The following is a 16,505-nucleotide window of genomic DNA, read 5'->3' as shown; positions in this document are numbered from 1 at the left end:
ATATATACATGTTTATTAAATAATCAAATTTATTGACAATAATTTTAAAATATTTTTAAAAACAACGTTATATCTTTTTAAAATATTATTTTGATACTTGCTGCTGTATTTTTTCCAATAACATTTCTAATCTATCTTTCATTACAGGTTGTCCTTTTTTTGTTTTCTTTGAAAGTTTTTTATATGTTTGCATCCTTCTTTCTTTATAATTTTTAAGCGCTTCTTCCCTTTCTGTTTTTACTCGTAAAGCTTCTTCTTTTTGTTTCTTTTTTTCATCCTGTTTACGTAGAAATTCCTGTTTAGCCTTGTGAAAAGCACTTAAATTTTTTGGTTGTGTCCTTTTAAAAGATAAAGTTCTTTTTAATGATTAATATGAATTTTTTAATTTATTTTTCATATAAAATTTAATAAATACATACTCGTGTTCATTTTGATCATTGACTTTGGAAGCAAATGACTTTTTTACATTTTGTTGTTGGTCTTTATCAATCTGTTTGTAAAAACCTCGTAAAACAGCTTTCTTCCTGCGTTCCTCCCATTGATTAACTGTAAGTAATACAATTAAAAAAATTAAATAATATTCACAAATATATTTGAACCTAACCTATACGTATATTATTCGCACAGTTTGAAACGTACTTTTATATTTGTTACTATATTTTTTCAATCTATATTGTTTTTTGTTAAATGGTTTTTTTTCATTGTCTATAGTATCTGACTGTTTTCTATCAGAAATATCTTTTATATACTTTTTCATGATTGTTGACAAACTTTCTAAAATATCTCTATCTAGTACCGATATTGAACGTAAGAGGGACTTAAAATCAATATGTATAGAGCATTAATTGAAGATATTTAAAATGAAATTCATTTTTTCATGTATTTCATATTATTATATTGATTATTATTGTTCTATTTATTGTATATTTATATCAAAAATTAAAAATAAATTAGAATTGAAATAATTTTTCATTGATAGTTAAAGTGAAAACATAATTAAATAATGGTAATATATATTTTTTTAATATTATTCTTCATAATTTTATTTATTGTTATCGTTATTTAATCAATGAATTATAATCAATATATATAATTTATTTTTGTATCAGTATTGAAAACTTTAATAAAGCGAATAATCACAGATGTCATATCACAAATGTATAAGGAAAAATAAATTATAAAAGAATTATACTTGCACAATCATGATTATATATGCACTACAGATGTTTGTCATCACATTACGTATTATTAGTTTATTCGTGGCAGTGACATTGCCCATCACTGCATTTAGGTACTGACTTTTTTTTTAAGCACGTGTATCATAACGAAGAATGATTCATGTTTTCTAATTTTGATAATTAAAAAAATATATATTTGATATTCACAAAAGTTCTTTTTCATTATTTTTTTCTCTAAAATATAAAAATTTATCTTCAAAAATTATAAACATTTATAAAAAATTTATATTTTAATGATTATAAATAAAAAAATTCTTGTAATTAGAATTTTTTTAAAAAATAAATTATAAATTATCTTTATAATATATTTTATTAATATTTAAATATCTATTGAAATCATTATATTTTTAAATCATAAACAAAACATAAAACATGATTTATAATAAACAAAAATAATTTGCATTGAAAATTTATTCGGGATGTTTCGTTTATGTAGCAAATATAAACGTATACAAATGTTATAAGTAATTGCAGTCAGATCGTATTTCAGACTCACATAGCGCGAATGTTACAACAAACCGATTGAAATCATATTTCATGAATTTGCAAAGAAATTGTTGAAAATTGATGTTACAATACTTCTAGAAATGATTAGAGAAAGAATATAATCGGAAAAAAAATGTAAACTTTAAGATCCTGAATATTGAAATTAGATTTATTATACGTGTAAATTATTGCGAGATTTCATTCACTGAATTAGAAGATTGTGAATGTGAAGATTGAAGTTAAAATAATCTGAATGAAAGCTTAACAGTTTTGTTGAATTATTTTTGTCCGACTGTTAAAGTAAAAGATGGATACTATGATATCAGACAGTGACATCATGGCGCGTTAACCTTAAGCCCCATTTGTCCACATGTCAGTACTTACTTAGAAGTGATGCGAAATCGTCGTACGACCACATCAACCTCCTCATTCAATCTAACAATAAGTAAGCCAAGTACAAATGACTATTAAGTGCGCATTGTCTGCTCGCTACTGAAAAATTGAATGAAATTACTTTTACAATTCCGTCAGTGTCATTAACATCTAAATATTCTTTCTTCATAACAAATTGTTTGCGACAAATCTACGTTTGTATTATTTTTTTATATAATTTACGATTAAAACTACAATTTAAAAAAAAATCATCAGTTAATACCTTCTTCTTTCTTTTTAAATTTTCAATATTTGAATATTTATCATTTTTTTTTTTTTTGTAATTGGAAGAATTTAACATAAAGGAAGAGAAATAATATCAATTCGCACGATACCCTCGACATTGAATTGTCGACAAAGAATGACGAAAGGGTCGAACGGGTAAAGAATTCAGATATCGAATTTGGCCTCGGATACTATAGCTCTCTCTCGGACTTCTCGTCAACTATTAATAGTCAGTGGCGTGTGGTGAAGAGAAGTGTACTATCTTTTCTACAATCTCCGTTGTTTTCTTCTGTACATCGCGCTAGATACATATAATTGCCTGGCAAACGGTTTCGGTTCTGTCTCTTGTCTGGCATAACAATGTAATTATTCAATAAATTACTTTAATAAATTAGATTTCTTAGACACGTGGAAGTAAAATCATTTTTTGATGCGAAATTATGAGATACATTTATTTCTTCTTTGATATATTTCCCCTTAGATAAATATTACGTTATATACTCAATTTTTCATGCATTTATAAATAAATTATAAAAAATAAATTTCATTTAATCTCAACATCTTTAAACTTTTATTTTTACAATGAATGAGAAAGTGTTTTTAAATCGCCATTTTCCAGAAAAAATTTTTCTCAATAATATAGAGCAACACGTGTAGCGGTATACGTTACATAGCGAACGAACGTAAGATCAATCCATATTAGAGACCATTGTGACGCGTTTTATCGATCAGTGAAACACCCACAAAGGTGACGTCATATTAACCACGTTCTCCCACGCAAAGAGAAACTTTAAGGATTTCGTGGACGTTTGAAGGAACAAGGAAGAAACGAATTTCGTTTTCTTGAAGTTCGAGACATCGTCTGGAGGCTTGGATAGTTTGACATTGACACACTTCGTCATCAACACCAGTCTTCTCCATTCTCTTCTACAATGTATTTACTTTTACCGCGATAAATTTTAATATCACTAGTCGTGGGGATTTTTGTTTTGGATTTTATGAAAACAAAGATAAAATAATAAAAATCGATTGAAGATTAAAATCAGATTATCTTGTCAAATTTTATTCACCTGTTATTAAAAGATTAATTAAATTTAAAAATTTTAAAAATTTATTAATTTATTATTAAAATTATTATTAAAAAATTTCTTTAAATAACGAGGAATGTTATATTTATTATATTTTATTCAACATTTGAACGTACCTCTACTATATGAATGAAGACTGAAAAGGGAATAGAAACGAAGGTTGCAATCCCATCTTATTTATTTTCATTGCCTACTGGTAATCACGCCTACGATTTCGTGACTCAATAAAACTGACTAGATTTTATCATATTAGGAAATTTTTATCATGAACTCATCATTTTTTTTTTTTTTTCAAATTTTGTTATTCGTCGATTCACACATGTTTGTGAATCTGATCATCTTCCGCGAATTTCCTAAATAGATTTATACAATACAATACAATATCATCGAATATTATTATTACCTTCGTCGAGAAAAGGGTGTGATTCAATCTTCCCCCGATTGGTTTCTGTCTAACTATATCGTAGTTATCCTTACATCGTCACGTTGACGGATTGCGAGAAAACATTCCACACTGTTTGATTCATCGGAACTCGTCGACGAGTACGAAACCGGCAAAACTATTTATGAACAATAAGGAGGCGTTGTGATGCGTCGCTCCATTCAGTTCGGCGCGTGTGACGCGGTGCAACGTGCGAAAATAGCAGTCGGCATCATTTGCACCAGTGATTTAATGCCACGAAAAAAATCTTACGTAGTTCCACGAGACGTAAACAGAAAGTTATGTATGTAGTAACCGCGGCCTTCGGATCTCTCCTGTTGCCCAAATTAAAGCACCTGAATGTTCACGCGTGATTAACAAGAATGTAGAGCGACGCGTATGAGGAGAAAATGGAATGTAAATGATCGTCACGCGTGATACGATTGCGATGAGGGGCTGGATTCGTGTATGGAAAAAAAGAAAGAAAAAATGTTGTTGGAAGAAATATCATTCGAGGAGAATTTGAATTGTTCTGCGAAGTGAACCGCACAAAATGCGCACGCGAGTTTGTTGAAGATAAAAAATAATAAAGAATAATGTTGAAATGGTTTTTTACTCTATAAAAAAAAAAAAGAAGAAAAAAAAATGATGTGTAAAATATAAGAAACGCATTTTGTTTTTTTAATAGTTCTCGAGAAAATGGCATAATAATATTTTATGTTGTTTTCATTTTCTACTCACTCGTGTCGAAGAATAATAATTGATAATTCATTCGTAACGATATTTCTTCAATTTGTATTTAATTTAATTTAAAATAGTTTTTTTAAATTGTAGTGTAGCTTCTTGTTTGAGAAATATTTTTCTCGACTTTAATTTAATATAATTAACATTTAATTTAACAAATATTATTGAATGAGAGGGAAATAAAATAATATTCATCAATAAAATGTCGTTAAATATAGCAACTATTAAAGATTAAGTAAATTTACCAGAAGACAAATCTGCATAATCGGGTCGACATGATAATTGACATCTTGATATTTTCACGAGCAGTGTTGATTTAAAAATATCCTTGATTCACCATGTAATCTAATCATTCAATTAATATCGTGCAAAAAGTTTAATTATCCGTGAATATTTTTCATTAATATCTAACATTTTATGACCATGATGTAAAAATTCGAATTTTTTATTATTAAAAATTTTTTTATTAAAAAATTAATCTTTCTAGAAAAAATTGCATACATAATAAATTTTTTTGTACAAGTATTTTTATGTAATGATGAGGAAATGAAATTTTTCGAAATTTGATACCGAAATCAAATCTTCTATGCACACATGTATGCACATCTTTGACTTAAAGACAATCAATAAGGAAATGATCATATGATCATGTATTAGTCATCATCTTTCATATAAAACACAATATAACAGATAATTCGAGTACGGAATCATAATCTAATCGCCCACTGATACTTTTTATTGTTAGATCATATTTATTAAGAAACATTGTGTGCTATGTGTATAATAAAATATAAAACTTAAAATATTTTGTATTATTTTATAAAATAGAACATTGATGATAATATAAAATTTATATCTTTTTTTTTTATTATTTTTCTATCAATAATTTTGATAAAAATAGAAAATAATATAGCTTATAAATAACAATAACAAATCTAATTTATAATATTTGTATTATTTGTAAATATTGTATCAAACAAATTTTTTTCGAATGATTTAAACTTCGTGAAATTTCGTTCTCGGTTTGGACCGCGTGCACGAATCCGAACGTTTCCGGAAAATACCGAGCAATAACGAACTCCTACGAACAGTTGAGGGACAGCGTCGCGACAATCGCGACTATTTAAAGAGGATTCGGTGAGCCGCGCTCATTCTTAGGCGAGACATCGTGTAGTACGGTTGTACGTGATCGAAAACGATATTTGTAATAATCAAAATCGTTCGCGATAGCAGTGCTTCTTATTGATATATAAGCTCGTACATCTTTCAGTGGCTTTTGGTGTAAGGAAACACAAGTGTGACCTATACTACCTATACAAAAATCATGGCTGACAGTGGTATCAAGCGTAATATTCCTATCAAGCTGGGTGACTTCAGCGTAATAGACACCGAATTTTCCAACATACGAGAACGCTTCGACGCCGAGATGAGAAAGATGGAGGACGAGATGTCACGATTCAGAAGCGAATTGATGAATCGCGAAAGCAACAACTTCTTTAAGAGTACTACCAGGTATGTTGCTACCGGCGTTGCTGCCGAGACGCACCTAACCTTTTAACACGCGCACGACCGATACAATTACTCTTTTGCTTCTGGATTTTGATGAATTTCTGAAGTCGAATTGTTTTCATCTCTTTGATAATAATAAATATTATTTGAAGTATAAAATAAAATATTTAAAATTTTCAAAAGAAATGTGAATAAAATGATATGAAACAAAATTATGAATTGTAAATATAAGATGACAAATATAAGATTGAAAATTAAACAGAAATTTCGAAATTTAAATGTGTCTTACATTTCCGTTTACATCTGGGATTATAGAATCTTTTGTTTACATAGTCACAATACTGTTATAAATACGAATATAAATTATAACACGAATATAAATGTTCTTTCTAGTATAATTTAGCATGTCAAGAAATTCGTCATAATTAACAGTTAAAGATGATTGATGGTCGTGGAATTAAATAAATATATATCAACGCTGCAAAAAAACATTTTTATTTTTTTCTAATGATATTTATTTTCATTTTTTATCTCTTGCGTTTTCATGATTAAATATTTATTCCTTAGATAGATAATAAATAAACTCGATCGATGCTGCACTTTTATATATAATAAGAATATATGTAATAAGTTTTCCGTGAATTATTATCGTTATAAATATGAGTTTAAGTTATCTGATCGATTGAGGCGCGAAGTTGTTTTTCAAGTCAGCTGATAAAATCAATTTTATTACCGATCAGGAAATTATAATAAGTCATGGTAACAATATACAATTTCATAACATAGAGAAACATTCATTCGTAATATATAAATTTTGAATTTTGAATTTAAAGATGTTTATAAAAATTGAACAAATGCTGAAATTAATCGACCAGTCATTTCAAATCAATTAACAAATCATAAACATTCATTCCATACTCATACACTCCAGGAGGCGCAACAATATCCGCCATTTAATTTTTTTTGTGAATCCATGTTTGTTCGGTTGCACAACGAGTGTTGATTTTTAGCACAAATTAGCATAACACTGCATTCGCGTTACCTGAACTACCAGCATATATATACACGCTTTATACAGAGTGCTATATGTATAAGGTAATGTTGATCATTAATATTCCGATAGTTGAAAAAAAATTCTTGGAATCGATTGCAGAGTTTTATAATGATCGTTCTATAATGATGATGATATATAATATACAATAAAAAACTATTATAATATTATTATTATATATGTATATGAATATTTCTTGAAGTTCTTTTACATAAATTTTAAATTTTTGATTGGTTTTATATTATTATGAAAAAAAGATCTAACAAACTATGTAATAACTTTTCTCATGAAATGATGAGATAAAACATAGCTATAATTTATATTTATTACAATGAAATAATAAAAAAAAAATGCTTCTATCTTTGATCATTGGTAAATGTAAATTAAGGTCGCGACATTAACTTTTTTTTTGTGAATGCATACGTATACATATATGTATATTCGTTTCACGTATTTCAGTAACGCACCCGCTATTTATAGAGACTTCGTCAGTACGTTCGTTACGAACAACGGGCGAGGAGAGCCCTCTCGGCGTGCCTTTCTCGCCCAGGGGGTAAACGAAAAACAAACGATTCCGTCTGACGAAAATTTGCACCTGCTCCTTCTCTCTCGATGCACGTCTTCTCGAAGATCTGTAATGCCTGTGTCCTTGAACACAGAAATCTGAATATCTCTTTTCGTTTTTGATCTATGTAACATTTGAATTTCTAATTTCAAACGAAGTTAACAAAGATTATTCTAATTAGAATGTTCGAAAAACAAATATCTTTGTTTTCAAATTGAATATTTATTTATTTAAATTTTTTAAAGATAAACGTCCATTATTATTATTATATTTGTCTATTTATTTATTCAATATATGTATATATATATATATTAAAATTACAAATTAAGATTTCGATTAATCATTCGTATAGCATTTTTATTTCTTGAATGTAATAATATTTTTAGTATTTGAATATTTTTTTGAAAAATTTGGAATATATTTGTTGATTCGAAAACTTCTTGAGGTGCAATTCACATAAAATGGGATGCGAATTCGATGGATGAAACGAGTGCGTGCCATATGCCACGGTTTTTGCATGCCAACACCGCAAAAGCTAACAGTCGTGTTATTTTAATAGGAGGCCTGTTCGATCTTGGATATCGTGGCTTGCTATGCGATGAAACTACTAATTATAGAATCCTTGTTCTAAATTTATTATTCGATTCTTCGAAGACTGGTATTTTTTATAATATGATTTTCCAGAATAATTCAATTTACTTTTTGAATCTAAAAAGTTTTTTCTTTTATGAAATATAAAATTAATATTACAAAAAAGGCTAAAATTTTTAATTTTCATCTTTATAGAAGATAACAAAATTTAATGATTCCAAAGATTTAAGATCTCACGTTTTAAAGCGAATTTCTATTTCGAAGAGAAGGTTTACGAATTATAGCGGTCGTACATGTTCACCCTCCAACATAAATTCTGGAGAACCCTCCTCGTTTGCCACCTTGGGGAATTTCTTTCTTCCCCTCTGTTCGAAAAATTTCATCGACAGAAAATAACCTCAACTAAAATTCTACAGATTCGAGTTCATGTTGGCAAATGTGTATTTAGGTCGTGCAAAATTTATTGTGAATTTCATAATTTTCTTAGATTTTATCGATGATCTCGTGTGATTGAATGAAAAATTTGCTTATTTATTGACGTATTTTCATTCATTTGTTCTGTATCTTTTTTTAGGAGAATTCCAAATAAACAAAGAGACAAAGAATTTTATGTGCTCGTAAAATGGATTAAATAATCTTCTGTTTTCCGTTAAAATGAAATTCGAATAGTCCAATTTAAAAAGTGACTTCAATTGCGTATAAGATTAGATTAAATCAAAAGATAAAGACTTATTTAGCATTATAGACTACGTACTATATATATTCTTCAGTTTATTGATATCAGATCTTTTGTGAAATTGAATAAATTAGTTGCGTATTTTATACTATTATTTATTTGAATTACAATTTTAATAATTTATAATTATTCATTATTTTATAATTTGGCAATAAGAATTCATTAAATTATATTCTAACAAATAAACAAAATTTCTTTCTTTATTGCATAAAATTTTAATAATTTGGAAATATTAAAATCTTAATTAAAAGTTAAAAGATTAATAACAATTTTATCGAAACACGAAATTGGTTAGACATTGAACGATATATGACAATTTTTCATCTATCAATCATTATGTAAATGAATGACATATGTCGGTCATTAGTCGAACGATACATTGCATAATGGGTGACCATTTAACACAACTTGTTGCAGTGACAAAGAACACGCTCCTTCCTGTAATCTCGTTAAATACTTCATGATACTGCATCATCGCGTCATCCAACAAAAAGCATTCTTTTCAATACTATATACTTTGCATTTTAGTAATAGAGAAGTTTTCAAATCGTTACTCATTAAAAACAATTGATACTGTATTACGACGTGTTACAATATTTGTAATTTAATCACGCTAGATATTAAAAAACACTTCAAACGATTCGTGATATAAATGACATAACCTAGAATGAACATAAATTGCGAGTGTCGATTACACATGCATATCATAATACTTTACAATAGCATTGACTCTATAATAACATTTTTCACATTCTTAAATCAAATCTACAGAGAATTTAAATCTATTCGAAGAATATATCAATATCTAATCCATCTTAAGTATACTTACTATAATTATATTCTCTTAATGGAATTTAAAAAATCGTTAAAGTAAATCCTCTTTTCTTAAAAGCAATGATTGGTTAGGTTAGAGAGGACATGTTTATTGCGTCAATGTTTATCCTTGACAATGACACGTCGTAGTGGCGGTGTGTCCCCACTCGGAATCGTGAACTAAATTGCAATTGCAACGTGTGGAAAAGGTGAGGAGCTTGCGTTGATCCCGTAATATTTTGCGCAGTAATTTTCTAACCTCGTTGCAGCCGACATATCGAATCGTCCCTCTCCAATTTTCGATCGTTTCGTTTGGTAAATTACGAATTGTGACTGATGGACATAATCGACCGGAATGTATATCCACCGGATCACAAAACAGTGATCAAACTTCGGTAGGTGGCCATGCATAAAGGCAGATTTGCATTTTTGCGTTTTTCGTTTGGCTTCTCTCCAGGCATAGCGTAAACTTTTGTATACACCAGTGATTCCCAACCTGTGGACCGCATATTTCCGACTTTTCTGTTATCATTTTTATGAAATAACTTTATGTTAATGAAATGATTTTTAGCGTTAGTTGATTTTTTTTAATGATTCTTAGCTTACATTAAAGGAGATTGCAAATTATTTGAACATCAAAAAAGGTTGAAAAACACTGGCATGTACTATGGCAATTGTATAGATAGTCGTAGTGGTTTTGTTTCGAATCGATTCGTTTCGAAAGGAATATGCATGAATCGTTTGCTTCCAAAAATTCAATACATAATTCTAAAACATACCGATTAAATTTGGAATCAATTTTTCAAATTCTTGTTACATTTTTATCATATATTCATTAATTTTATTCTCGTGCAAATAGATTTAAAATTTTTATTAAAATAAATTTAAATTAGATATAATTGCTTTTGATATTTCATGATTCCCAACTTTGTAAAGAAAAATTTTGTGTTATACAATCTTACATGTATAATGAGAGAAGAGATAATAGCTTTCGTGCAACTTTCTTGAGTTTTCATGAAATATGAAATATGCTATTAACATCGCGTTTACAAGCGAAACGTGGAAGTATCAGAAATCTATCGGAAGCTTTTAAAATAATGCGGAGAAGGTTAGCCGTCAAGGTCTATGCTGGTTAAATGTTATAAATCATTCAAACGGTGTCGAGAGCATGTGGAAACCAAGTGCAAGCCGTGTGTTCCTAAAATAGTGTCTACAATTTAAACGATTGAACGGTTAGAAAAATATTTAATTTTTGAAATATCAAATTTAAATTTCATATATAAAAACAAAATCATTTACATCATTTTATAGCGAATAAAAATAATTTAAATAACATAACGAATACATACTTTCAAAATCATTCATTGAGAATTTTTTCTCACTTCATTTCGATGTAAAAGATTCTTTTAGGTTAGGTTATCTGTTCATTAAACAAAGGAGAATATAAATATATGAAAAATTGAATTATATAAAGATTAAGTAAAAGATATATTGAATCGTTGGATAATTTTAATTAAGAATTTACTTGAAACTTCAAAATTTCTTAAAAAAATTTTTGAATCTTTTTTAGAAAGATATCAGTGTTTCGAGATTTTCTAAACCCAGTTCTAGAGTATCGCAAATCTAAAAATCAGATTTCGACCCATTTCTTTTGATCAAAAGTAAACGATTGAGAGAAGCAAGCAGGTGTACGGAATCGATGATGGATCATCGCTTTGCATTGATACGTGGGAGGCGAATATGGACCATTATGAGATTCAACGAGTCACGTGGCCGTGGTGACGTAACCGGCGCTCAGGGACGGCTTAGCCACAAATAGACAAGTATCGTTCGAAATAAATGCTCCCGCGCGCTTCTTTCGAAAATGTTTTACACTTTGCGTGGAGGATGAATCAGTCGAGAATACTGTTACTCGTTCCAAAATTTGTTTTCCTCTTCTTATTTTTTTTAAAATGCTTCATTTGGTTTGTGATTCGATCAATTGAATCGTCTTCTATACGATTTTAATCTCTATATGAAAATGATCAATTATGAATAAAAAACAAAAAAAGAAAAATTTAGAAAAAATGGTAAGTTCTTCTTTTACAATAGTATCAATATTGATAAATATTTTTTCTTTTTATTTGTAGAAGATATTAAAAATCAGAAAAAAAAAGAAATAAATGTTAAAATAGAAAAGAAAAAAAGATGAAAGCGCAGCAATTTAATACAACGTAGAAAATAATAAACAGAACATGGAAATATTATTGATCGAGAAGAATAATTAATTTGCACGGTCACGCATCTTCGAATAATTGCTGAATGCACATTGCTCTACATTATTTATGCAGTAATTTGAAAGAAAATAGGCCACAGAAAGATTAAAATTAATCCTCGTAAACGATTCTTAAAGACTTGGCGAAAACTTTGATTCCAATTAACGCCGCATCAAACGATTTCTCAAACGCTTAAACAAACTTCAAAGATCCTCTTTGATGGTAATTACTGTTAGAATCTCTGGCGAATTCGAGTGGTCGGTTATTTATAGTGGTGATACCTGAATCAAATTAATTCAGCGTAACGTTTCACAGAAATCTACGATCCATCGAATAGATAGCAAGACGTTTCACGTATGTAAGCATCGGCACAGAATTAATCTTTAAATTGCGTGTAACACGTTACTCCCTGTGTTGTACTTACGGTGAATCGATGCTCGAAACTTTGTGGACGATCTTCGACTTCGATTATATGTATAGCAACTATACAAAAATTTGTATTTTATTTACACGTATTCTTCGTTTTGAAACGAAGCATTTTTTTTTTTATTTCATTTTCAATCACAATCAAATTTTCATATGATTATCAGACGATATGAAATACAACGTAAATATTGATTAATTGGTATGCAACAATGTAAAAAACTTTTATAACTACTATGTATATATTTGTTTATAGTTAAGATCGTGAGTTGCGAACTTGCAAACGATTAGCTTACTGTTTCACAGCCCATATGCTAAGAAGCACGTGCATATACACACACGTATATGAGTTTCTTTTGAAGAGATTGCCGCGATACTTGGTTATAGTTTTGTTTGTGACGTGTAGCTCGTTAAGAAGAGGAGAACGAGGACGTTGTTTCGTGACTCTACAGAGGCATGAAGTAATATTTCCTTCGTAATTCTACTTGGAATTTTTCGCTTCGATCGAGTGAAAGAGATAACGGAATACTTTATTAAACGGTTAATAAAAATTCATCAAATGGGGATACTTGGAGTTTAAAAATTTGCTTGTTAGAATACGATATTCCTTCGATGATATTCCATTCCGTTCAGTTAAGATTTTTCGACTTTTCACGGATTCATTCACCAACAACAAATTTGCATACATCGATCGATTTCAAGGAGAGGTATCGATCGATCGATCGATTTATTGGCAATGTCGACCGCTGGTCACTGATTTTTTTTTCAAGCACCTTTCTAGGCCAAGTACAAATACATTTACATTTACATTCCATACCGCGAAATTTATTAAGCCATTCATTGAATCCTTGCCAGGGATAAATTAAACGTCCTCAGTCCTATCTTTATTCTTTATACCGTGAAATTAATGATCGTTATTGTACTTGATGATCGACAATGCGTAATTCGGGCCGTGATAATAATTAATGGCAAGAGAATTTTCACTTTTTTTCTTTTAAGCAGCAAAAACGTATCGTTCGTGAATATTTTTCGAAACTCGTAAATTTTTTTGGAAAACTCGTCCAAAGTCGATGACGTGTCTTGTCTTGACCTTTCTCTTCAGCTCGACGATTCCGTGTTCAAGAGATCCCGGTTCGCACGGTTGACCTCTCGTGACTTGCCACGACGAGATAGAACCTTTCTCTTTGCCGGCAGATAATTGTTGTCTACCGCGTTCCCTGTATTCCTATCCTCTCCCACAACGAACTCTCTCCTCTTCACTGCACGCTTTGCTCGTTTCAAAGACATTTTGACGTCGCGATCTTCTTGATACGGGGAGGAGGAGGGAGGGGGGCGTCTGGCTTTTATCCCGTGTGAAAGGGAGATATCCGCCGAAGAGAAAGAGACTCCATTTCGTATTCCTTCTTTCGCGACTCTACGTCTCCTTTGCTGACCAACCGATCTCTCTCTCTCTCTCTCTCTCTCTCTCGCTCGCTCTCGCTCTCTCTCTCTCGCTCGCTCTCTCTCGCTCGCTCGCTCTCGCTCTCGCTCTCGCTCTCTCTCTCTCTCGCTCTCTCTCTCTCTCTCTCTCTCGCGTGCCTTTTTTCGTTTCCCTTTAAACGCAAATTTCTTTTATTTTTTTTTTTTTTTTTGTCAAGAGGATCCAAGGAATACACTCTGTTTCCACGGTAAAGTTCAAGGTGGTTTTGATTGTAAATGGATAAATCTTGAAATATTTCGATAAATTTTTTTTTTTTTTAGACGATCAAAAATCAAGATGAACATTACGCTTTTGATGGATGGAATTAATGAATGGAATTAATTTGTAGGGGAAAAGGTTCAAGTGTGCGTGGAAATTTTGGAATTATTTGGAAAAAGAGGTAATTTAGAAAAAATTCTGTTAGATGTGGATATGACGAATTTTTCAATCGTGCAACCCGAGGTATTATAAAATCTAGTGATCACGATATTATGGAGAATAAATATCTTGTCTAGTAACTTGGATCTAGTAACTTTATTTTCGTTTCCATTCTTTTCCCCTGAAAAATTAATTTTTTCTTTTTTTTTAGGGAAAATTCGAATATTGAATTTAATTTATAACATGTATTGAAAAAAAGAAAAAATTATATCTTTATAAATTGTTTCATTAATTTCTCGTTCTAATATTGCTGTAGAAGATAATAAAACATCGCTCACGTTATGTCGCGTGACAGGATACAATGACATTTTCTTCTCCAATTTTTTTTTTACTTTATTAAGGGCAATTCTTTCTCGATTGTTCCTCGTGTGCCTCGTACACGATTATTCCGTCCTCGATTCCAAATATTCTTTGAAAAGAATTTAGTTACAAACCTCTTTATATTTGTCCAAACGCGAAATATTTAAATAATTAATTATCGCGAAGAAACGACGTAGAAGAAAATTCAAATCATCGATCTGCAATTCGTTTTCAATTAATTTTAATGAAGTTTAATATTTAAAGAAGAATAGTTATAATATTTAAGTTTAATATTTAGTTTTAATATTTAAAGAAGAATAAGTTTAATATTTAAAGAATATTAGAAAATAATTATCACAGCCGATAAACGATATATTTCATTGTACGAGGGAAAAAAAAAAAAAAAATACATATCTTCACACCGAAATCGTAACACTTTTACCCACTTTTACTTTGTTTCAATGAGAAACAACGTGTTATTGCGGTTGTTCTCTCGAGGAGGAGGCATAAAGATACGCGGATAGAGAAAGCTCGAGAAAAATCGTTAACCGCCCAAGAGTATTATTCTTAAAACTTTCTAAAACAGATATCACGTTTCACGTTGCCAGGGTGAGGGGAAGGGTGGTTAATTTTCGTGACTGATCGCGCACTATTTTAGAATTGCCTCCTCTCGAGGGTCGGCGACCTCACCGTCACCACTTCCGGTTATCCGGTTTTTGAACTTAAAACTCTCGAACCGGTTGTTTCTTGGTCGTCTAATTTTCAATAAATACAAATAAGCCTCGACCTGAATCGGTGGTAAGTGTCAATTCACGTGACGGGTCGTGGATTGATTTAACATCGATTAACCGAACCAATTAGTAGTGCGGCATCGATCGTTAACGACCAGCTTAAACTTTGTCCTTTGTCATCAGACCGAGGGAGAAAAAAAATATTCGTGTGTATTTCAATTTAATTTTAGCAGCGTTAATATCCGATGAAAATTGTTCGAGTGTGAATTCGAATATAAAATTGAACTTTTTTTTTTTCTCTCTCTCTAAATAAAATGGATCGATTGTAACTCAAATAAATAATTTAATATAATAACTCAAAAAAATAAATTGTAACTCAATACTCGAACAATTTTTACTTAGTTACAAAGTATTATAATGAACGTTCGTGTGAGAACTGAGGAATATCTCTCTCTCTCTCTCTCTTCCCTCTTCCCCCAATTACGAGTGTACAGCGTGTTTTACGCAGTGTATATATATATATATATATATATATATATATCGTGAGATCGTTCTCCTAGGATATAAAATTCCGCGATCGGTTGCTGGCTTACGAAAGTACTTTTAATTTTTCTTTTTTTTTCTTTTTTTTTTTTTTTTTTATAGCTAATTGGCATGATGCGGACATTTGGTATTAGCCTTATCTAATTATTGACTCGCCGAGTGATGTAACATCGTATAACCTGTAATGACGTAAATGGATCATAATAATGTTGCATCAGAGCGGTTCCTAAATTTGGCCTTTCCTCGTGTATATCGGTATATACATTGATGAAATATTTATAATATGAAACAATGTTGGCTCGTTGGAAAAATTAATTTCTAATTCTCCGAGAAGGTGGCAAGAATTTGGGGATCTCTCGATACAAAAATAAATTGTTGAAAGATGTGTTCTTTTTTCTTTTGACTTAAAATCGCTTTTGCAAGTTGAGGAAGCAATTAAAAAAAAAAAAAAAAAAAA

General features: G+C 30.1%; 2 protein-coding genes across 6 annotated transcripts in view; one reads left to right on the top strand and one right to left on the bottom strand.

Annotated features, from left to right (window-relative positions):
* Window positions 1-6: 6 nt before the first annotated feature.
* Window positions 7-4,556, bottom strand: LOC122718823 (thyroid transcription factor 1-associated protein 26 homolog). 3 transcript variants are annotated; one of them, XM_043944177.1, is made up of 4 exons: window positions 3,873-4,556; window positions 2,109-2,216; window positions 420-546; window positions 7-338 (listed from the first exon to the last, which is right to left on the bottom strand). In XM_043944177.1, exons 2-4 carry the CDS (start codon window positions 2,152-2,154, stop codon window positions 86-88), a joined length of 426 nt encoding a protein of 141 aa, XP_043800112.1. In that variant the 5' UTR covers window positions 2,155-2,216; window positions 3,873-4,556; the 3' UTR covers window positions 7-85. The 3 variants fall into 3 exon arrangements, with proteins under 3 accessions (XP_043800112.1, XP_043800111.1, XP_043800110.1); XM_043944176.1 differs by lacking the exon at window positions 3,873-4,556 and adding an exon at window positions 2,380-2,445; XM_043944175.1 differs by lacking the exons at window positions 2,109-2,216; window positions 3,873-4,556 and adding an exon at window positions 640-770.
* Window positions 4,557-5,800: 1,244 nt separating this feature from the next.
* Window positions 5,801-16,505, top strand: part of LOC122718947 (heat shock protein beta-1) — a 27,107-nt gene continuing 16,402 nt past the window's right edge. For 2 of the 3 annotated variants that reach the window (XM_043944370.1, XM_043944369.1), the window contains exon 1: window positions 5,801-6,146. In XM_043944370.1, the coding sequence (XP_043800305.1) occupies window positions 5,959-6,146 (188 nt within the window). In that variant the 5' untranslated portion in view covers window positions 5,801-5,958. Of the gene's footprint in view, window positions 6,147-10,161; window positions 10,295-16,505 lie in introns of those variants that run through there. The other variant, XM_043944371.1, reaches the window with a different exon arrangement.

This window comes from Apis laboriosa, unplaced genomic scaffold, assembly GCF_014066325.1.
Source record: "Apis laboriosa isolate Shangri-la unplaced genomic scaffold, ASM1406632v1 scaffold68_cov148, whole genome shotgun sequence".
Classification (NCBI taxonomy): Eukaryota; Metazoa; Arthropoda; class Insecta; order Hymenoptera; family Apidae; genus Apis; species Apis laboriosa.
The sequence above is the reverse complement of the archived record's forward strand: the minus strand, read 5'-3'. Positions and strand labels throughout refer to the sequence as shown.

Bases quoted from the DNA above. Each gene is read 5' to 3' on its own strand.
- LOC122718823 (XM_043944175.1), bottom strand. From the start codon at position 757: ATGAAAAAGTATATAAAAGATATTTCTGATAGAAAACAGTCAGATACT. The intron at 547-639 runs GTACGTTTCAAA...TATTACTTACAG, and splicing joins ATATAGTAACAAATATAAAA to TTAATCAATGGGAGGAACGC. The intron at 339-419 runs GTATGTATTTAT...ATCTTTTAAAAG, and splicing joins AATGATCAAAATGAACACGA to GACACAACCAAAAAATTTAA.